The sequence below is a fragment of the Arachis duranensis genome, chromosome 10 (genome assembly GCF_000817695.3).
Source record: "Arachis duranensis cultivar V14167 chromosome 10, aradu.V14167.gnm2.J7QH, whole genome shotgun sequence".
Lineage (NCBI taxonomy): Eukaryota > Viridiplantae > Streptophyta > Magnoliopsida > Fabales > Fabaceae > Arachis > Arachis duranensis.
In genome coordinates, this window is record NC_029781.3 from 5,148,666 (window position 1) to 5,173,433 (window position 24,768).

Below are 24,768 nucleotides of genomic sequence, written 5' to 3' on the forward strand. Positions count from 1 at the left end.
TTGCTAACAGTCGATGGTGTCCAATATTCATCCTTTAAGCAATCTGCTTAGCATCAAGGACTGTTGGAGAGTGATAGTAGTATAAGATCATGTTTGGTTGAGGCATTCATTTTAAGAATGTCATGTGCTTTAAGAAGGTTGTTTGCCACCATTTTAATTTTTTGTGAGCCAACAGATGTAAGAAGTCTGTGGGACGAGTTTCTTTCATGTATGGCGGATGATTACGCATCAACAAGCACTACAACATGCAATGAATTGACAAATTGTTTGCTTAGGGATTTAAATGAAATCCTCCTACAGCATGGAAAACATATTGTATAATACGATTTACCAGCTCTAACCTCGGACAACGACAACGACAACTTCATTCCTAGAATTATTCAAGAAGAAATGTCCATCGAAGTTCCTCAAGAAGACCTGTGTTCTATAGAAAGATTGAATCATGACCAGTCTATAGCTTTCAGGTGCATTATGAATACAGTTGATCGAAGAGAAAGTGGAGTGTTCTTTGTTGATGGACTAGGAGGAGCAGGTAAGACATTTCTTTATAGAGCTATAATTGCAGACTTAAGAAGTAAAGGGCATATTGTCTTGGTAACTGCGTCCTCAGGAATAGCTGTAACTTTACTACCTGGTGGTCGAACAGCTCATTCTAGATTTAAGATCCCAATCAATGCAGAGCCATCCTCCACATGCAATATAAGTAAACAAGATGATCTCGCAAAACTGATTAGGTAGACGACAGCGATAATTTGGGATGAAGCGCAAATAGCTAATAAAGACACAATGGAATCATTAGACCACATATTGCGAGACATATTAGAAAACAATAATCCATTTGGAGGAAAGGTGATGGTTATGGGTGGGGATTTCCGCCAAGTACTACCTGTTGTGTCGAAAGGAAGTAAGTCGCAAATGATTTCATCTTCTATTGTTAAATCACATTTGTGGACATCCACCAAAATTCTCCACTTGCGACAAAACATGCGATCTCTTAATGATCATGATTTTGCAGAGTATCTCATGCGAATAGGAGATGGGATTGAGCCTACCATATCTGAGGACTTGTTACACATAGAAGCACACATGGTAATACCATGAGAAGGTGAGGCACCATTACACAAATTAATAGAAGAAACTTTTTCAAATTTGCAATCTCATGGGTGGGATGCATCTTACATGGTGGAGAGAGTGATATGAACACCCAAAAACCATGATGTACAACAGCTCAATGATATAATCATCAACCAATGTTTGGGAGACGAACAAATTTTAGCATCCTTTGATAAAGTAGAAGGAAATACAAATAATCTGTATCAACAAGAATATCTTAACTCAATCTCTACGGATGGATTGCCACATCATACATCAGAGGTAAAAAAAGGTGCTCTTTTGATGTTACTGAGAAACATAGATCCTAAGGCAGGCTTATGCAATGGCACAAGGTTATTGTGTCAAGAAACTTTTCAAAATATGTTAGACGTGGAAATTCTAATAGGCCATCACTTTGGACAAAGAGCTTTTCTGCCTCGGATAAAACACAAAACAACTGAGAACTCAGAATTACCCTTTGTGCTTATTAGGAAGCAATTTTCTATAAGGTTGAGTTTCGCCTTGACAATAAATAAATCACAAGGGCAAACTATTCCTAAGGTAGGGATCTATCTCCCTAAACATGTGTTCAGCCATGGTCAATTATACGTTGCACTATCTCGAAGTATTTTTCAATTAACCACAAAAATCTTAGTCAAAGAAGGAACAGTAGCTGAAAAAAGCAGACAATTCACAGGGAATGTGGTGTTCAAAAAAATTTTGTTACCTGCACCTCAGGTAATTTATGTGCTTAGGAAATACATCCATCTTTTTACAAGTATAATCCGTGTATTATATAATTTTATCATTGCAATATCAACATTGGAATAGATAGTTTTGTTCACTAATTTTAACAACTAATGACTAAGATTTTTTACAGATAAATTGATATCAAGAGAACTTATCAGCATATTAAAAGAGATAAGCGAAAGGAACTTGAACATCTACTTTATCCAACAAGTATGCACTAACTACGATTCACATAAATGATAAAAATTATATCATACATCCTTAAAATATATCATTATTGGTTTTTTAAGAAATTATAGTTTGCAATATTTATATTTACCTTGAAAAAATTTCAAAATTTGATTTCTTTAAATGTTTGCTATCAATTTTATAATTTTAGAAATAAAATTATAAAAATTAAAATTTTAAAACAAATAAAAGGTAGAGGTATGTCTTATTTGGGATGTATCATTACTTAATTCTAAAGTAATATATAAAATACTACTGAAAATATATTGTAATACATATATGCAATAAATTACAGAAAATAGGATTCCAATCATTATGGAGTACATGGAAGGATGAGCAATCAATTGCATCAATGAGACCAACCCACAATAAAGTAAGGATTACAGTATTAATGACAGTGACAATTGCATTGATGATACATATTTTTGTTTTAGTGTTATTGGTCAAACGTGAAATTGACTCAAGTTCATCCACTCAAAATAATTTATTCTATTAATTGGGGAGGTACAGTTAAAGCAGACAAAACTCAATTATGGAAGATGGTAAAAAGAGAAATATTGGATCAAAAGAAGAAAAGGTAATGCAATAAATTTTTATTACATAATAAATATTTCCGTCTATTTCGTCCTATATACCAATTATGTTAAAACTTTAACTTTTTTTTTAGCCATGAACTTAGAAGAACACAACTAACTCATTTCGACACAAAACAATATCATTGCAGGTAAGTGTTATTAAAAAAAAATACCTAACAAAAAAGATGTTATATCATTTAATTTACATTTTGTCAATGATAAACAAGGATTAATGTCATTTCTTTTGTCCTTTCAGAAAGTTCAATGCAAAACAAGATATCACAATTCTACAGATTTTAATTGAATTCTTCTCTATAATAAGGAATCAATTTAATTGAATAAACTTGAAGCGTTTATATGGTTATTTTTATGGTAAACAAAATCTGATAGTTCTTCAAGACGCAAGAAGTTATTGACAAGGAGATGTATGATGAATTACGAAGGATTTTTTTTCAGGTACACAATCTTTGTATTCTCCTAATTTTTTCATTAATTCTCTTATATTTTGATATTTAAAAATGAAAAAAATAAGCATATTCATTTCTTCTATCCTTCCAATATTTGTAAAAAAATGAAGGCCTTTTCAGATTCAAAATCATATTTTGGCCTACCACTTAAAAAAGAAGAAGACAAACATGAATATCCATGATATTTAGACAAAATTAATCTTTTGTAAATAACTAACATGCATTTTGGTTTATAGATATATTCTTTTTAAATTAGGATAACATTTTTGTTGTTATTTCTTGAACTATACCTTTTTCTAATAATATATACATATATCTTTATTGTGTACTTTTATAATTTAGCATTTTAAAGGTTTTTTTTATAGTAATTTTATTCTCAACAAAATATCATATAAATAAGGCTACGTTAATTTTAAAATGATGAAAAAAATACTTATCTAACAAATTTAAAGGGTGAATGATATATTAACACCAACACTAAAATATGATATAAATAAGATCACATCAATATCAAAATAAAAAAGTGATCTAATAAATTTGAAGAGCGAATAATATATTATAAAAATAAAATTAATTTCTTCAAAATAATAGAAAAGCGGATGAATATGTACGTTAGTGCCTGTTGAGCCGTTAGTTATATATAACGTGTATTTCAAATAAGTTACTAGTTAAAGATTTAATTTTACTATAAAACTAAAAAAATATAAATAACTTAAACTAATAGAAATATGATAAAATTCTTGCCCACAAAACAAAAAATATAACCACTAATAGAAAAAATAATTACAGAAGATTGGAAACCCAAACGCATTGCCTTTCGTGAATTTTATTTTAACTTTGGACCTTTTATTCATCGTCACGATATCTATTTTGGTTAAAAATGATTACTAAATATGCGGGTTGATAAAAAAAAAGATAAAATGACTGTAATTGCTTTTTAACCTTTGTTTTGTTATATTTTTTGCGATTTCCTCCATTTGAAATAATCATTAAATTCAGTGTTTAAAAAATTAATGCTTTTATTTATATTTTCAAATTAGAAATCTAAATTTAACAGTTGAAATTAAATTAAAAAAATAAATCAGCTTAGGTTATCTAACATGTAAAAGAAAAGGGAGAGTACTACATGTGTTCCGTAGAAAAAAAATTGATGACAACATGAGTAGAAGTTATGTGTAAACAAAAAATGTGTGAAAAAAACAAAAAAAATTGACTGATAATTATATTTTTGACCAAATTTTAAGCTGACAGTTATAGTTATTATTGTTTAGTAATTAGAATAAGATGAAAAAGTGAAAATTGGACACCAAACTTCTTATTCCCTTTATATATTATTATAGAAATGGTTTGAGAAAGAAAAAATTGAACAAAGTCAATATTTAATAGATTTTTATAATTTGCAAAAATTATTATACCATAATTAGTTGTAGTTGGTTTTATATTAAATAAAAAGATAAACTTAACCATAAAAAACCACTTCAATGCATCAAAAAAACTTTTACACATGTAATAAGGCATAACTTATTCTTTAGAAAAAGTGTGAATTATTGTTGCAGATATTTTTTTATTTAGATATATTTTTAAAAAATAAAAGTAAAATAGTTCTTCAGAAATATTTTTTTTAAATTAAATTTACACATAACTCCATTTCTCTTCAAATTATTATCATACTATTATAATCATAGTTATAAAAACCGAATCGAACCGGTTGGTTCAACTAAGTTAACCAGAAATCGATCACTAGAACAGTTCGATTCGTCTAAAAAAAGTATAACAAAAAATCGGTAAAAAACCGGTTGGTTTTTTTAGGTTTTCTGGTTTGATAAATCCCCCAAAAACGGCGCCGTTTTGATTTTTATAAAAAAAAATCCCCTAAACCTATTGGACTACCCGAAAGCTCCCCACTCCTCCCAGGCCCCCACACATCTCCTCTCCTCTCTGAAAATTAACACGACAAACAAAAAAAACCCTAGCCCCCCATTCCCATACCGCAGCCACCGCCCACCGCAACCATCGCAGCCCCCAACAGCCCTGCAGCACTGTGTCGTTGTCATCGCTGAGCGCTCTCTCTCTGTGTTCATCGGCGTCGTCTGGACATCGGAAGCAGGGTTAAAGATTTCTCACCGTCGTCGTTGTCGAGCTCTCTTTTCTCCTCACGCGTCGCCGCCGAGCTCTCTCTTCTCCTCGCCATCGCCGTCGAGCTCTCTCTTCTCCTCGCCATTGCCGTCGAGCTCTCTCTTTGTCGTCGTCAAGCTCGCTCTCTTTCTCTATGTCCCTTCCTTTGGTCAGCTTAAACAATGCTTCTTGAGTTTATTTTTTCTTATTTTGTTGATCTATTTTTAATAATACTTAATTAGTGATTGAGTTACTGGAGTAGTTCACTGATATTGAGTTGCTAGGATTTTGTTAATTTCTGATTATTCTAAGTTACTGAGATTGCCATAATAATATTGTTGATTATTTTTCTGATGTCTCTCTGTCCCTTCCTCTGGTCAGCATTAAGCATTAAACACTGTTTGTTGAATTTGATTTTGACTTTTTGCTTGTTTTGTTATGTTGATTTGTTGTTAATAATATTGTTTGAGTTGCTGAGTTAGGTTACTGATTCTGAATGGTTGAGATTTTGTTAATTTTTATATGCTATTGTGAACATGTTTTTTAGTTGTATATTTTTTCAGTTAAAAATTTAATTTAGCAAGGGGTGTTTATTATGATTTAGACTAAAATTAGAAAAAGTATAAAATGAGGTTTCAAATAGTACATACATGAGACGCAGAAAAACAATGTTACTTACCTAGTTGAAGATCCATATAACTGGCTATTGGTGTAAAAATTAAGGCCTTCAAAAAACAAAAAAACAAAAAAAAACAGATTCATAATGTGAAATCAAAATAATTTAATTTGAAACAGTTCAAAGTAGCATATAAATAAATCTTTAGAGAGAAACACAAAAAGAGGAGAACCTGATAGGTGAGTGGTGCTTCAGAAATAATTTGTGCTGAACTTGTGTAAACTGATTTTATTGCTTATCAGTAAAGTTTATTTAATTGAAATGACACGTTTATATACCTTTGAGAAGCACAGATTTTTATAACTGATTAGTTCAACAAACATTTGAAATTAAACCGATATTCTCTACTTTTTTGTTAACCTAACAATTTAAGTCCATATAAATTATGCAAGTGGTTCAATTTAATTTTTTAAAGAAACAATAGTTAACTTGTTTAAGTTAATCCCGTAACTTCTAATAGATTTGGGACGACAATAAAGGAACATGGATATATTGTATAATAAAAATTTAAGGTGATTTGAAAATACAAAAAAATATTTGAAATGATTAATGTTAAATCCATAGGTCAAATATTGTTGTGATCTCCTCCTAATTCTAAGCATTTTCTATTTTCTCTATACGCCCCAACTTTTCTATGACTCTCAAACTCTCACATAAGCTGCACGTCATTCTCATCAAGTGTTTGCGGATAACATTTCTTGACGTAACCTTATGTGAAAATTAGATATCCTTCAATTGTATCATTGAGCCATGTTGTAAATTTTTCTCCCGGCAAAATTACTAGTTTATGAATTAAATTAACTCTCAATATTAATTCTTTCTGTAAAATATAATTCTAAATGCTTTCATATTGCCTTAATGTTGGGTCCATGACTAGAGGAGCTCAGACAACACGTGAGCAACCACGTGATAGAGCTCCTCCAATTTCATCCTCAGCTAATAGAGCTCCGGCATCCCATATCAATGAGCCATTTCGTGCACCGCAAAGATAACCCTCAAACTCCCACAGAACGCATAGAGACTCGGCATCGCGTGGAAGTGGCTGATCAAGAATTAGAGGATGAGGATTACGACCTAGAGGTGGATGAAGTTCTGTTGTTTGATGACTACATCAATGACTTGTTTGCTGCCCAAAAAGTCGAAGGTCAGCACAACAATTAGAAACGCAAAGATACAGATTTCTGAAAAGTTACTGTTATCGGTAAACTTTTTTTCCTCCTATTTTCGTAAACAGTTATCTTTAAAGTCCTTTACTTCTATTTTCCTTTTGTGCAATGATTAGATAGTAATTTTGTTTCCCACACACTTCTTAGAGGACGGCGTAAGAAAAATTTCTAGGCTGAGCGTGAAGGAGGCTATAGCACTTTCTTCCAATAAAAAGATAGTACTCCCATTTAACAAAGAGCTGCAACCGATTGGTCAGGCAGCTGGATTATTCAGTGGTTTCTTAGGAAGTTTGGGTGTGGATTATTCCCAGTTCCCCATATATGCAGAGAGTTAGAAGCATGTGAACAAAGTTAAGAAGGAACTTGCATACGACATGATTAAGGTACATCTTTAAGCTTCAACAATTTAAGCAATTTTGGTATTCCATTTTTTTTGTAAGATCTTTTGCATGTGTAAATTATATGGTTGGTAAAATTTTCAAAAATTTCGTTTTTCACATGTTTATTTAAGCACTTCTCATTTATACGTAATTGCGACTGCTTGTACTGGATTTGAGTGTCATACTTATCAATTTAAATTAGCTTGTAATGGTTGTGGAATTTCTTCAAATTATCACTCTTATGCTTGTTAGTTGGTCTTGGTTAATGACAATGTCAACTAATTACAGCAGGTCTTTCACTATGAGGACGATGCCAGAGGAAAAATAAAGCGTGAAATTATGAAGAGGATAAGAAAGAATTGGAAGGATACAAGGCACAACTTGTATCATAAGTGTTACAAAGAAATAAGGACTTATGAGAAAAATCTTGAGCATCGCCCGAAAGGAATAGAAGAAAATGAATGGAAAAAGTTCCTCGACTATCGCCAAAAGGAAGAAACAAAGGTAAGCCTTGGTATTTTTTATTATTTCCACAAAAACATACATGTGTATACATATTACACCCGTTATATTTTATATTCAACATCTCTTTCTCATTTACATTTGTTCTGTTATTTGTTCATAGAAAAAATATAAATAGAATGCTTTAAATCAGAGCAAGCAACTTTACACACATATTGGGGGCTCCAAAACATTGGCAAGAAAAAAAAGACGAAGTGGTAATAAGTAATTATTTGCATTAATATTTTTATTAATCTTCCTGAATATGTTGTTGTTGTTTACATAATTGTGTCGATATCAATGATATACGAGAAAGAGCAAGGAAGGCTCGTTGGTAGAGGAGAGTTGTTTATCATGACTCATAAGAAAAAAATGGCTCGTATATCCAACCCGATGCGCGTGTTGTTAGTGTAAGTCATGTTTGAAAATTTCAAGCAACATAGCTTATTGTATATATCGTGCTACTGTTAACTCATGCCTTTCCAATGTGTTGTATATTTGTAGGAAGCAATTGCGAATGTTGAGAGGCAGGATGAATCCTTTAAGCACCTTTTACAAAATGATTCGCTAGCACAAGTTCTCAGAAAGGAGCATCCAGGACGAGTTTGTGCCCTAAGCGCTGGACCATGTCCCACCCAAGTCTTTGGTAACGCTGCTGGACAACCACTGGGTTCTGCAGAGCCCAATGAAGAGTACGAGAGGAGGATTACAGAATTGACGGCTAAGCTAGAAGAAGAGCAGGTGAAGAGACAATCGATACATGAGGTCTTGGGATATCTAGTCCAACAGCAAGGAGGCATTTTGCCAGCTGAGGTTGCTGCAGAGCTAGCTTTTTTGGGTAGTACACCGGACTCATCACGCGCAGGGCCATCTACATCTGGCAATCATGACCCGCAACAAAAATTTTGAATTTCAATAAGTGTTCTTAGATACTTTTGCATTTAAGTTGGTTTAGTGCTTTTTGCTTATTTTATTCAAGTTAAGCATTCTTACTTTATTTTGGATGATGTTATGACAATCTCATTATATATGTTATGTTTGCATATATTTAATTTGGTTTGTTATGTTATTTGGCTATTTTACTTGGTTGCAATTTCTTTAAATTAATTGAAAATAAAAAAATTAAAGTTTAATAAACAGACGTTTTCAAAAGAGACAAAATAATAAAAAACCTAAAATTTTAATGGGAATTTTGAATTTGGCGGCGGTTTTTAACCGCCGTAAAACAGTCATATTGTTCATTTTTCTGATATTTAGCGGCGGTTATCACCCACCACAAAACGACTTCGTTTTCAATTCACTAGCATTTAGCGGCGGTTGCAAACTGCCGCAAAATTGGAAATATCATTTTTCACCCTTGTACATTAATTTTTTTGGGGACTAAAATGTCCGTTTTTAAAATATTTGGGGACTGATCTGGGTAATTACTCTGTCGAAAAATGAACTAGGGACTGATTTGTCTGCAGGAGTAAAACATTGGGAATTGATCTGTGTATTAATTTTTTTGGGACTAAAATGTCCGCTTTTAAAATCTTTGGGGAGTGATTTGGTTAATTACTCTCTTAATTGATAATGTCACTTTCTATTGTATATTATTTTCAAAAAAGAAATAATATTAGATGAGAATTAATCTTTATTATTTTTATTCATAATTTTAGTTATTAATCAATGTTTTTAGTTTAGTGATCCAATAATATATTTCAGTGTTCACTTTTAAATATTATTAACTAAATGAAAATTAAAAATAATAAATTCTAATTGTCATCTAGTATTTTTTTTTCAAATTATCTTCAATAAAAAATTTATCTTATCACTGTAAAAAATAAAATAACAAAAATGGATTATAATTTAAAATGTTGACATAAGAGAGAAGTATGTATTTAAGAGTGACAAAATATTTTTTTAATTTTTGAAACATTAATACTTCAATTTAATTTTTAAAAGATATCAATCTAAATCATATTCACTACAAGAAAGTCGTTGGATATTGATGGATTTACTAGCAAATTTATCAAAAAATCTGCCAGTATAAATCTTGTCAGTAATTATTTTTCGGCGAATTTTTTCGTCCGTCGCTAATTACTAGCAGATATAAACTTTTAATTGTAAAATTCTGGAGCTTGTTATTGTCGAATTTTTTTCTCGATAAATCCAATGGTAATCTTATATTTTAATTTTTTAAAAAAAAATTGTTTGAAAATTCAATATATAATTTTAAATATTTAAATTTAATAATTTTTAAACTAACAAAATTTAAAATTTTACAATTTTTTATAATAATTTGTCTATAATTTTTAGTTGAAAGTTCACAAACAAGTTTAAATATCAAAGTATATTAATAAAAAAAGAGAATTCAATTAAGTAGGAAAATCACCAATTAACTAACAACTAACAATTAACTAATTTATCATCCACAACATCAACCATACATTGTCATAAATTAAGGCAATATAATAGCCAAATCAAATACTAATTCATAACCAATAAAAATTTTATTGTCAACTATCATTAATTTTAATGATCTGAGACCATTCTAAGAGTTGAAAAGTAAATAGTTTTTTTTATTTATCCAAAATTCAATCCTGGTTCTTTAATTAAGTTTGATAGAATTTGACCTGTCAAGTTATTATTTTGTAGAAATCTGCAACAGTTAAAAGAGTCCAATAAAAAAATGACAAAGAATAAAAAAGATAAAAGAACTATAGGGACAATAAATTAATAATCAATAAGAAGCAGTAGATAAAATAATGTGCAACATATATATGAGTTACTTGAAAGAGAATGAATTACTATATATACTCATTTTTATTATCAAATTCGCCTTCACATTTTTAATAAATCATTTTAATCATGGGAGAAAATAAGATGTGCCAACAAATTCATGATTGTCCTTTTACACCAAACAATACTTAATTTAATGCAACAACAAAACGCTAGTCTAGATTAAGAAAGATGTGCCACATACATATATAATCTGTAATGCATCCTGGATCAATTGCATTACTGAAATATGTTCCATGGACAAACCAAAGAAATAACATAGCAAACCATAAGCATAGTGTGAACTAACCACAACATAAAATTAACATTAAGGCCACTAAAACTCAATAACAAATAACTTGCATCAAATACTCAAGTAACAGTAACAGTAACAGTACTAGTACCATCATTTGTATAACTTTCAGAACAATTATTATTTAAATGTCCAACCACTGAAATAGATAATTTTTTCAATTCAAAATTCTTTAACATTCTACGATGAATGATATCCAAATTACAAAACAGTCGTAGGATGATAAAAAATCATAGAAGGAGCAGTAAAGCATTTATCTAAAAGGAGCAAAGTAGCCATAGATAGAAGAACCAGAAAAAGAGGTAGATCTGAATGGTGGTTCACAAAAAGGGTTTAGGGAAAAAAAGGATTAGGGTTTTTTTATTAAAAAAATAAAAACAGAATAGAATAGGGAGAGGGAAGAGGGCAACCTACCTGGACGACGGAGGAGAGACACAGCTCTGGCAACAGAGGAAGCGGCAGTGGGAGAGACAGATAGAGCAACTTTGTTTGATGCAACGAAACATGATATAGGAAACTTGACACAAACTTTTGAGGAAAACGGAGGTGGGCAATATTGGCGGAGGGTGGCCGGAGGGCCAGGGTAGCTCCGATAACAGAGGGAGCGGCAGCAACAACTTTTCCAACGGTAGCGGAAACAGATGGAAGAACTCCGTTTGAGAAACTTGACACAGACTTTAAAGAAAAATTGAGGTGGGTACCGCTGGCGAAGGGTAGTCGGAGGGCTGTCAAAGGATGTTGCAGGAGAGAGTGAAGAGAGAGGAGAATGGGAGAGAGAGAAAAGGGTGTTCTTGAAAATGACGGGAGAGAGCCGCACATTTTGAATTTAGATCGTGTTTACTGTCGAATTTACCAGCGGATAAATCCGATTGTAATGCATTGCATATGACCAAAAAACAGTGTTCTATTAACTGAGACTGGTGGAAAAATCTATTTAATAAAAATATAATTTTATATTTTAAAATATTATAAATTCATTTTAAAAATAGGCCAGCTAAACATATTTTTATTATTTTCAATATTTAAAAATAAGGTATCTTTTAAAAAAAATTTAAATGTAAAAAATTGAAAATAAAAATTATTTTTTAAAAATAAAAATAAAAAACAAAATCTAAACCTATTCTTAACAACCCCTTCTCTCTTTTTGTAAAACATCCAAGCTCATTATTGTTTAATTAGGAAGATTCAATATAATCATTTCTTATCCATTCTAATATTCTAATAGAAGTCATTTCGCCTAGGACAGCAGAAAACTGGCCGCTGCTCTATTTTGTAAGCGTTTCATTTTGCAGGAGTCAACGGGCAGATATAAAAAGATGATTTCAATCTCCAATTTGCAGGCACCAAATGATGTGCAATTCCATTTCGTATGTAAATAAATAATCATTTTATTTTATTTATTTATATAAAAAAGCAAAAACCACACCTTGGTCCTCGAGCATCAGGGTTTTCTACTGATGAGATGTCAGACATGGGTAAAACACTGAAACTGGTAAAAACTATACTAAAGTTGAAGGTCCAAGTTGAAAAAATGTTCAACTGGGAACAAAAAATACATATGCATAGAAACCGCGAGACCCCTGCCGTGGTTTCTAGCCATTTTGTATATCAACATAAACCGTTCTAGGGGTGTAGCGGTTTATGCACGTTTGCAATTCACACATAAATCGCGATACCCTTACCACGTATTATGTGCAGTTTGGCTTCGAACGTAATCTGCGAGACCCTATAGCAGTTTATATTCATTTGTAAACCGTGAGACTCCTGTCGCGATTTACATAATTTATGGAAAAAAATATCCATTTTGCAAAATGTATATTCTGGTAATTAAATTTGGAGGCCAGAATATTATTTTGAACACCAATCACAAATATAAAGTAGTAGACTTGTATTTTTCTAAGAATTTTTAGAGGAGGGCCGGTGAAACCAAAATTTGCACTAACATTGGACGTATTATTGATATTTAATTACTTCTCTTTTGTTGACATGGATTACAGCGAGAGAGTTGAGAAGTATGAAATATGGATATTTCGCTGAGTTGCTGTGTCTGTATGTTAGATATATTTTATATATGACATTCATTAACACTCGTTTGATATGTGTGTCTACTGTGTCCAACCGTATTTTAATAAAAAATAAAAAATTCTTTTCCGAATATGCTTGGACACACCTAAATATATTACGTGTTAGTGTGTCCAGTCTTATTCTTAACATATATTTTTAAAATAAATTTTGATATGGTATATATTATTATTTATTAAAATAAATAAATATTTTAAATACTTGATATAATTAGAATAAGACATTAAAAATAATTAAAAATTTTAATTTATATTTTAATATCAATAAAATATCAAAACATCATTACGATTTATCTAAAAAATACTTTATATTTCATATGTATGTGTGTTCCTATATCATGTAAAATTTTAAAATTTATGTATCGACATATTCTGTATCGTGTCATGTTCCATATCTGTATCAGTGTCCGTACATCATAAGTTGAGAATGATATGTAAGTAAAATAACTATTATTATAAACCTAGTAATCTTTATGGAGTAAAACAAATAATTAAAAGCGGAAAAATAAAATTTATTGGAACACTACATACTTTAAACTCAGAGTAGTACGTATTCCAATAATAAATTTTATGTTTTCAGATATGATACTATTAGTTACAAAATTTTTTATGGTTTAATCATGTACGAGGATCTCAACCAAACGTGACTTGTTTATTATAACATTGAATTAGTTAGTTGAGCAAGCTGTAAAGGTCTTTGTATTGTTTTCAAGTTCTTTTTTAATTATACTAGTTATATATTAAAATTTATTATATATTATTAATTTTATAATTAAAATATGTGACGTATCATTTTTTTATTGTAATTAAAATCATATTTTTTAAAAAAAATTAAAAAATTTTCTCCTTTTCCTTACTGATTTTATCTCCAAACATACTACATATCATTTTCTCATTGTAATCAAAATCAAATCTTTTTCTCTAAAATTAAAGAATTCTTCTCTTCTCCTTACAAATTTTACAACCAAAATATGCTACATGTCACTTTCTCATTACAATTAAATCAAATATTTTTCTTCAAAATTAAGGAATTCTTCCATCCTTCCTACTAATTTTACAATCAAAATGTGTCACATGTCACTCCTTCATTGCAATTGAAATCAGATATTTCCCTCCAAAATTAAAGAGTTATCCACTCTTTTTCTCTTCATTTTTCTATCTCTCTTATTCGATTAACCATTCTATATCTTTTATATATCATTATCAATGACTAATTACGAATTTAACAATTAAATATTCTTTAATTGCATTAAAATTAAAATTAAAATATTAAAATTGAAATTAAAATATACCTATATTATGCATCATATATTACTATCTAATTTAATAATCAAATGTGTCATATGACACTCTCTTATTAAAATTGAGAGAAAATATTTTCCTCCAAAATTAATAAACTCCCTTCCTAAATTCTTTCATCCACCTCTCTCCATTTTTCTATTTCTCTCTACCATTTTCACTCTATATATAATTTATATTTTATATAAGTAATTTGACAAATCAAAATATATCATCCAATATTTTTTTATTACAACTAAAATAAAATTTTTTCATCTAAAATTAACAAACTCTCACTCTCATTCTTCATCTTTATCTTTCTCTCTCTTTTCTCTCATTCTTTATTTTTCTACTTTTCTGTTCTACAGAAAATCAAATTAACAAAATAATATAATTTAAATAAAAAATATTATTATTATTATATACATATTTTTTTTCAAATATTTATTACATATAATTTGGAGAGAATACTAATGTTATAATTAAAAGCTAGAATCAAGATTCAATTGTTTAAAAAAAAATTAATTTTGAGTTAATTTTATAACTATCAATATAATTTTTATGCTAATATCTAATTACATTTTTATATACATAAAGAAAAATATTATTTTTAAATAACAAATATAAAAATGAATTATTTTTATTTGTACAACAGATTTAATACCTAATTAAATGTAAAAGTATACATGTTAAATTGTTTCAAATTTTAGATAACGAATATTAAAATTAATTATTAATAAAAAATTAAATTTTTTCATATAAAAATAATACCTAAAAATCTTATTATTTGATTTTTTTATTTACAGAGACCTTGGTCTTCTTAGCCGAAGACTTTTGTCAATTTACGACTTTTTTTTGTAAAAGTAGTTTGATTCTATAAATCTTTTGTGCCATGTATAATCTATACTATTAGGATAAAGTAGACCGTAATTTTAAAAAAATTATATTTTCATAACGTTATTACGGATAAAAATACTAGTTAACCACTAAAATTAAAATATAAAATATATATTGAAAATGAAGAATTAAGCAATATATATATATTAAAATATAAAATACATATTAAAAATAAGTCAAACAATATATATATGAGTAATTAATGTTAGTGATTGATTTTAATATACAAAATATATTTTTATTTTTTTTTTCAGATCCTAATAAGAAAGCTTTTCATTAATTTAGTATTTGGCAGTATTAATTATAGTTTTTTGTAAGCTTCAGTTAGCTGTTCAATATATAATTATATATAGTTTATTTCATTATTTTTTAATGAAAAAATTAAATAAGTATATAGTTACATATATATTCGGCCAAAAGTTTATTATTGAAAATTTGAAATAGCTATTTGAACTGAAAGCAGGAAACCTAGAAAGTTACGAGCTTACATTATTGGGTGATTATTGTTTGGTGAGAATTCATACAATAAATGAAGATATATAATTTATTAATATATATTATTAAAATAGATGAATTTAGATTTTTTAAATTTTAAATTTTATTTAAAAAAATATAAAAGTAACCTACGGCAGGTGCATTAAAATAATTAAAAAAAGGGCAAATTATAACCTGCGTTTTGCAGGGAAGGAAAATAGTAGGTTTTTGTCATCTGCTATAGAAAGATTATATCTCATCACCATCTTCAAAATAGATACTATACTTGATCCTAGATGCCGGGACTCGTAAAGTCTAAAGAAACTAATAAGGAGTCATGACTCTTGCAAATTCTAAGGGGTCTCACCACTGACAATCGTATAGTAAATGGTCAAAATTAGTTTTCGAAAAAGCATTTTTTATAAAATTAATTTTTAAAAAAAAAATTTGATTTAAATTTGTTTTTTAGAAAATTTTAAATTAATTATTTTAATCTTTCTGTCACTTTTATTATTAATAGTATCAAAATTTTTTGAGACAATAAAGAGTGTAAAAAAAAAATTGACTGACAATTTTAAACATAACTCTTGAATTAAAAGAATTCGATAACATAAAAAACAATACAATATTTTAAAATAAATTCAAGCTAGTCAAAGAATTTGGCCAAGACTCACATGCTGACCGTCACACCTGAGCAGGTGTCCGTGCAGGCCAAACTTAATGTAGCGCACGACGTGGATGACGGTATGTTAAGTAATACTACAACACACACCTAATAATTTTATTTGGCGACTAACACGATAAATTTATAAAATTAAATCAAATCAACTCTAAATTGAGGGATTCTAATACCTCAAATTCTCTCCTCAATTAGATTTTAATTAATCTAATTTCATAAATTTATCATGTCAATTAAAACTTTTATGTGTGTTATAATATCACTCAATGTGCTACATTAATAAATTTTGATACGATCAATATAAAAAATAACAAAAAAAAACTATTATAATTAATTTAAAATCTTTAAAAAATAAATTTAATTAATTTTTTAAAAAAACTAATTTATAAAACGAATAATCTTTCATTGCGAATTTCATCATTTATCCAAATATTATACATTCATATGATCCAACTAGGTAATTTAAAATTGGCCATAACACAAGCCTAACATCTTATATTAACTTGATAAAGTCAGAACATTCATATTACTAATGGATCTTTGTATTTATATATATTAAATATAGTAATCTCATCAGATTCTTAGGTTTTAACTTTAGAGATATAATTGAATCAAAATATATCCAAAAAGAGTAGGAGTGGATTGAATTTTCGATATATAGTTGGGTAAGATTTTACCTGTAAAATTAAAGATTTAAATCATAAAATATTTTTTTGAAAGAAGCTATTTCAAATACCAGTTAAATTTTTCCATCGACTTGTATATAACCTTTAATCACCGAAAGGTAATATAAATTATTTTTTATTAAGTAATTAGTTTAATTTGATATATTTAAAAATTTAATTAAAAATATGATGCTGAAGTGCTAGACTACTAAAAATGTTGAATTACTGACTAAAAGTACTAACTAATGTAAATTAAAATTGTTGGTACTTGAAATATTGTTTAGATAAATGTTGTTAAATAAAATTCTTTAATAATAGGTTTACAACTTTTGTATATAGACTATATTGCTGAAGAGATTTATTTTAAATGCTGAATAGTTTTACTAACACTTAATATAATTTAGTAATAACATTAATTGGTACTTTTTAAAATGTCACTAAACTTCATTTACGCAAAAGCTAACTATGTATTTATTTATTTATTTATATTGGTTGATACATCTATATATAATTAAATTTATCGTTATAATATCTTATTGATATTCAAATTATGTGATAGTTTAATGTAATAAGCTTCCATCTCCATAAATTATTTTTAAATTAAACATATCTAATAGAAATTACATAAATTTTATATTTAAATTTTAGTTGTTGGTCAATAGTATAATAAAAAATTAAACTTATAAAACAGGAGATACTACGTAGTATACTAGGTTTCTAGGTGCATATGTAGTACCAATACTAACTGGATTGCAATTTTTATAACAAAAATACAATAATAAATAAAAAATTAATTATTAAATCAGTTATTATATATTTATATATATTATGTTATAAACTTTGAATATATATTTTATACTAAATTAATTTTTTATGGATTATCATACGAGTCGAATATTGTGCATGCTAGGCTTACCAAGTGTATCAAGAAAAAATGGACTTAGAGGCAAAAAATAAAATGAACCTCTTTAATTATTCAATTATTTCTAATGTTTAAGATAGCCCACAAGAGAGTTAAACTCTAAAATGGTCTCTAAAATTGGCGTTGTGCATTAAAATCGTCTTTGAGATTTTAATTGTACTAATTATGTTCCTAAAATTGATAACAGTGCACCATATTAGTCCATAGCCCATTTTTCATTAACGACGTGATGACATGACTTGATGACGTGAACTGAAAATAACACGTATCACTCCATGATTTGGCCACGTGTAATAATATGATGATGTAGTGTCATTTGGCCACGTATAATAATATGATGATGTAGTGACCAATGACACGTGGCATGCTAATGTGGATGGTTGTGCCACGTGTCACAATGTTATTTGGACATGTGTCCGTTTGTGCCACGTGTCGTCCATTATGTCATCATTGTAGATGCACTAAATTAGTCCCTTACTTTGCATTAAGTGACTCATTTTAGTCCTTGAAATTGAATGTCGTGCACCAAACTAGTCATTTCACTAGTTTTTTTCTCATTTTTTTCTATAAATTTAAAATTCTCAATATTTTTGAATGCATTCATTTTAATTCTATTTTTTCACATACTAATCAAATAAAAGTGCTTTTATAAAAAAAATTTTCTCTTGTGAATACCCTAACCGTCGACTTAGAGTTGACGTGAAGCCGTGAAGGCATTTCAAACACCTTCACTACCATCTTCGACCTCTTTTAGTGCTTTTATAAAATATTTTTCTCTTGTGGATATTCCTAACCGCCGTTTGAGTTGACGTGAAGGCATTTCAAGCTTCCCTCATTACCATCTTCGACCTCTTTTGTCTAAACTGCAGAGGTCGGAGATGCATGGTAGTGACGGTGATTGAAGTGCCTTCAATCTAACTCATTTACACATAACGAAAACGTCTATTTCATAAGAACAAAAACGATGTTTATTTTAATTATTGATTTCTTGTTAAAGCACATGTTTTTTGATGAAAAAAATGTGTCTGATCAATCATATAATTATTTTTTTATAATAACATACTTATATATTACAAAATTTACTAATGTTAAATTATTAAAAAAATTATATAATTTAAACTAAAATCTTAAAACTTTTTATGAAAGCACTTGTATTTAAACGATATATGAAAAAATAGAAATGAAATTAGTGCATCCAAGATATTGAAAATTTTAAATTTAAAAAAATGAGAAAAAATTGGTGAAGTGACTAGTTTGATACACGACATTCAATTTCAGGGACTAAAATGAGTCACTTAATGCAAAGTGAGGGACTGATTTGATGCATCTACAATGATGACATAATGTGTAACACCCTAACTATTAAAAGTCACACTTCCGGCTGCGCCACTCTGATAGCTCGGGTATTACAACGACTCTTAAAATATTTAGTACTAAAATATGAGCATATTTAAAACTGAAATCGAATATTCAAAACATACATCCATACGTTGCAATATAGATTACAATATTTACAAATATATATATATATATATATACAAACTTCACATATAAAAACTTCTATCCCTTTTGCAAAAATTGCTAAAAATAAAGGAAGGGAACAATAATACCTAAGATAATACAAAATAATATCAAATAAACAGAAAATGAATATAACTCTTCTAAAGTTTCGTCGCCCATATCCTGAAAAGGGAAAAACCTGTAGGGGAGTGAGAACATCGTCCTTGAAAGGGTTCTCACTATAGGGTCACAAAATTGCTATAATAAAATACGAAAATAAGACCGTTTTTAAAGTACAGTGATTAATAACTGTCTTATGCACCTTTTCAAAACCAAAGATTTAATATTCAAAATTCGAAAGTCTTTTTGAAAGGGAAAAATGTTAATTTCTCATAAATCCAAAAGTATTTTTAAATGTTTTTCCTAGACAGCATGAATGACCAAACTGTTCCAAGCATAGGTTCATTAAATCTATGCTGAACCAGTTTAATTTTTCATACTTTTCTAAACCAAAAACTCAAATCAAACACGATCTTTGACCCATCTCGTAATCAACTACGGCTCTAGGCCCAAACAAATCAATCCACAACTAATTCACCACAGATTCAACCAATTTTAGTCATAAACACAGGTAGAAGGTTCAAGCATAATCAAACAGTTACATCAAGTTGAGCAATTAATAATTAAGCATAATTATTCACATAGACAAACCACATATACAATAAACACACCCAATCAATGTCACGTAGATGCAAATGATGCATGTCTGTCCTACTGGCCATGAGCTCACGCGTCGGTTATGTTGCCAGACCCGACTCGGATAAGCGGGATTAAACCACCATCCTTATCCGTAGGTTCCATAAACAAGCGGGATTAAACCACCATCCTTACTCGAAACACGCAAACGGGATTAAACCACCGTCCTTGCCTCCAGAGTAAGCGGGATTAAACGACCATCCTTACTGGGCACACAAAACAATATGTAAGCGAGATCACACCACCGTCCTTGCTAAACAATTTATCAATACGTGAGCGGGATAAAACCACCATCCTCACTGCAGGCAGGATAAAACCACCATCCCTGCACAACGGTTTACGCACTGAGCAAGTGGGATTATACCACCATCTTTGTCAAGTCAGAAACCCTCAACATATTCTCAGTAATATCCACAATCAATCAAACTCAATATCTTATTGTAAAAATCATTCTTGGCCAATTTACTTTCAAATAACAAATGTATTCAATTCACCTCTTGCCAAGAATCAGTTTTCAAAATGGAGCTACTTTCCACATCTTTTCAAAAATTTCAAACAATTTTAAAATCATGCCAAATTCAAAATCTCATTTGAAAGACTCAAAATCATTCATTTCTAAATCAGGATTTGGCCATAAAATTTCTCACCAGAGTCTCAAGACTTTAGGGGTGAATAACCTAACTCATTTTCTTAAATTCATCAAAAACCAAAACCAAATCATATATCCAAACATTCCGAACCGATTTCAAAACTTCTTAAACCAAAACCAAATCCTTTTAAACTGAAAACCAATTTTCAATGTCATTCTTAAATCTGTTTCCAAATGCTCAGAAATTGTTTCAGTTTTACTAAATCAAAGTTTGAGAGAATATTTCAACCTTTCCTAAAACATCGTCAAACGAAATTAGTTACTTGAAATTCAAGTTTCTTTTAAATCCACTAAACTCCTCCAAATCTGTTTACTTAAATCAAATTCCAAAACATAAGAATTTTCATCTTTAAATCGACTTTAAAACATAATTCTTTTCTTAAATAAATTATATTCACAATATAATAATTTTCTTAATAAAATAAGTTCCAACATAATTCATTGTCAATAATTCAATTCAAAGCATAATTCATTATTTTTAAAATAACATTTCAAATAAAGTCTCGAAATTTTATAGAAATTTCGGCAATATCTCCCCTAAAACTTGGACTTTACCACCCTTTCGGATCCAAGTCAAACCAATCCTCAACCCCTTTCCATCGGGTTCAAGACCAAATCAGTTTCCAATAAAACCAAATTCAAACTTTCAAATATTAAAGATCATTTCAAATCAAAACAATCAGAAACCTCCATTTAACAAAATCAGACATTATTTTAATTCAACAGACAACCATATTCATCCAAGACAAATCAGACAATGCATAAGACTTACATAATCACCAGAAATACATTTAGCATGTCATATCTATTTATAACAATTTCAATTTAAAATGAATTAGTTTTTATAAACAGCCCCTACCTCGACAAGCGAAATCATAAACCAAATGCGCAAACGGAGCTCTTTTCTCTCAGCTCAAAACCAACAGCAACCGAAACCTCGGCCTCTGATCACTTTCGCAGCAATCACAGCAACTTAAAAGCAACATGCAACATACAGAACTCGAACCTACGTTACCAAATCTCTGAGTTTATAACCAAACATAACAAAAGCTCGTATACGCTAGCGACGAGGGTTTCGAAATAGAGATACCTATTGTAATAAGGAAGAACAGCTGAACTGAATGGAAGTAGCTCCAGTGGTGGCTCCAACGGCGGCAACTCGCGATAAATAAACTCCTAGCACAAACAACTTCCGCAACAACTCTCATTGTACTAACGAACTTAACAGATAAGGAAGAATTGAAGCAAGGTTAGAGCTTTACCAAGAAAACAGAAGCTTCAGTGGCGGTTTCTGACGGCAGCAACGACAGAGATGGCTTGATGGTAGCGATGCAGGTGGCTTCCTTCCCTTCCATCCCGTTCTGGTCGCATTTCCCTCTTCTCCTCTAGTCAGATCTGCGTCGACGGCGGCTCGGCAGTGGTGAGGAACGACGACGGGAAGACCTCGACGGCGACGGCAACGGCAACGACGCGGGCTCCACCGATGGCGACGCCTCCTACTCCTCGCGCGGCTCTCTTCCTCAGTTCTGGGCTTCCCCGCGATGGTGACAAATGGCGCAGTGGTGGCTCGAGCTGGACGGTGGCGGCGCTGGCAACAGGACGCGGTGGCAGTGGCGTAGCTGCAGCGACGGTCTCCCTCCTCCTTCCTCTGTGGATCACAGCTCCCTCTCTTCTCCCCTTCCCCTGCTTCCGTCTCCCCTTTCTTCCTTCTTTCTCTGCGGATCCCTCTTCTCCCTTTCCTTTCTGTTTCTTTTCTTTGCTGGGTGTGTGTTGGTTTGTGTTTTGCTTGCTGATTAAGGGGCGGCGGCTAGGGTTTCATTAGGAATAAAAGAAAAAAAATTGTAGTTTAATTGGGGTTAGGATTTGTGTTTAAAATTAAGATTTTGGATTTAATTAGAGTAAAGTAATTTTAATAAAATTAGGGGATGGAGTATAAATTTTGAAATCTAATTAAATTTCTAAAATTACTTTAAAATATTATTTGTTGTATCAAAATATTAATTTGATTTCCAATCAAATATTCTAATTAAAAATATAAGATAATATAATTAATTTTCTTTATTCCTAAAACTTAAAGTATTAAATTATAAAAATATAAAGTATTTAAATTAAATCATATTAAATTCTTATTATTTGACAACTACTAACTTTATAATTTAAATATGGAGAATAACTCAATAATTATATAATTAGATAAACTCCTAATTTAAATAGCCAAATCTCATTATTTTTTGATTTCTAAAACTTTAAATTGTAAATAGTAAAATAATCCATAATTATAGAGTTTGGATAAAAATTCTTAATTTATTTCAAATCCAATTAATCAAAACTGCCTTTAATTATTTTCAATAAAATAATTTCTGAAATTAAAACTGTAAATAAATATATGATTTGAGATTAGTTCAAAATACGACTTTTCAAAAGTCTTGGGTCTTAAATAATGGATGATACATGGACAAATACTGTTACAACACGTGGCACAAACAGACACGTGGCCTAATAACATTATGACACGTGGTACAACCATCCACATCAGCATGCCACATGTCGCTAGTTACCACATCATCAAATCATTACATATGACCAAATCATAGAGTGACATGTGTCACTTATAGTCCACATCATCAAACTATATCATCACGTCGTTAATAAAAAATAAGTTAGGGACTAATATGATGCACTTTTCTCAATCTCAGAGACATAATTGGTGCAATTGAAATCTCAGAGACGATTTTAGTACTCGACGCCAATCTTAAAGATCATTATAGGGTTTAACTGAATGAGTCACCAAATTAAAGAAGCGTTTCTCGGCCCTACCCACAAAAAAAAGGACAGCTGCTGAGGCAATGTCATAGGAGAAGAATTGTTGGTCTCCTAAAATTGCGATTGGTTTACGAATAAAGATATTAAAAATAAGATATAAATAATAGATACACAATAATTAATATTCATATATTTTATTTAGTAAAAAATTAGAACAAATTATTAAAATCTAATTTATTTTATTTTTTTGTTTAAAATTTTAGAAAAAATAAATTAATAATAAAAAATATAATTTTAAAAAATTAATAAATTATATCTATTAATAATATTTTTATATTTTTTTATTAGAATAAACATAAAATATACTAATTTAATATTTTTTAACATGATATCTTTATATTTTTGTCTCAATAGTTTGTATATGTAAACAAAGGGAGGAGTTTGAGTCCTGGTTATAAAAACTTAAAATAAGGAAGTGGATTGTATGTGTTCTAGACCAAAAGAAAAGCATTGAAGCAAGGAGACCACGTACCGGGTCGGATTGGAGCATATGTTTTGTTTATTGGGTCTGGGCCAAGTTTTGCCTCCGACAAAAAAAAAAGTATTGAATACAAGATAAAAAAAATCATTATCAGCAAAAAAAAACATTGAATAATGTTAAAAACTAATATCATAGTAGACTATCATAAAAAAAAAAATCATAGTAGACAATTTTAGCTAATATAATAACAAGATATAAAATAAGTTTAGTATAAAGTCCATCAAAAATAAATTTTATTGAGTTTGGATTTCAGATGTTTTTTTATTTAGTTTTAAATATTTTTATTTTTAAAATTTTTGAATATTTTTATATTAAATAATGAATGTAATATTGGTTGAGCCATATTAGTTCTTAAGACTTTCTCTTATTATAATACATGATCAGTTTTTTCTTTTAAAATAGCCATATATAACTTATTTGTTTATGCATTATGTCTACGTTTGGAATCCGGATCTATTGTCACTTTAGAGAAAAAAGTATATTATTAATTATCATTGAATTAAGATAGTTGGGTTCACAGGTAATAAATGTTACAAATTC

General features: G+C 29.6%; 2 protein-coding genes and 1 pseudogene across 2 annotated transcripts; 2 read left to right on the forward strand and 1 right to left on the reverse strand.

Annotated features, from left to right (window-relative positions):
• The first annotated feature begins 210 nt into the window (after window positions 1-210).
• LOC107468424 (uncharacterized) lies at window positions 211-7,404 on the forward strand (annotated as a pseudogene).
• Window positions 7,405-7,443: 39 nt separating this feature from the next.
• On the forward strand, window positions 7,444-8,859 carry LOC110276740 (uncharacterized). The gene is made up of 3 exons (XM_052255517.1): window positions 7,444-7,452; window positions 7,738-7,953; window positions 8,455-8,859. Exons 1-3 carry the CDS (start codon window positions 7,444-7,446, stop codon window positions 8,857-8,859), a joined length of 630 nt encoding a protein of 209 aa, XP_052111477.1.
• A 10,869-nt stretch (window positions 8,860-19,728) lies between these two features.
• LOC107468759 (uncharacterized) lies at window positions 19,729-23,470 on the reverse strand. Its single transcript, XM_052255518.1, has 4 exons — window positions 23,414-23,470; window positions 22,187-22,731; window positions 22,015-22,100; window positions 19,729-21,930 (listed from the first exon to the last, which is right to left on the reverse strand). Exons 1-4 carry the CDS (start codon window positions 23,468-23,470, stop codon window positions 21,833-21,835), a joined length of 786 nt encoding a protein of 261 aa, XP_052111478.1. The 3' UTR covers window positions 19,729-21,832.
• Window positions 23,471-24,768: the final 1,298 nt, after the last annotated feature.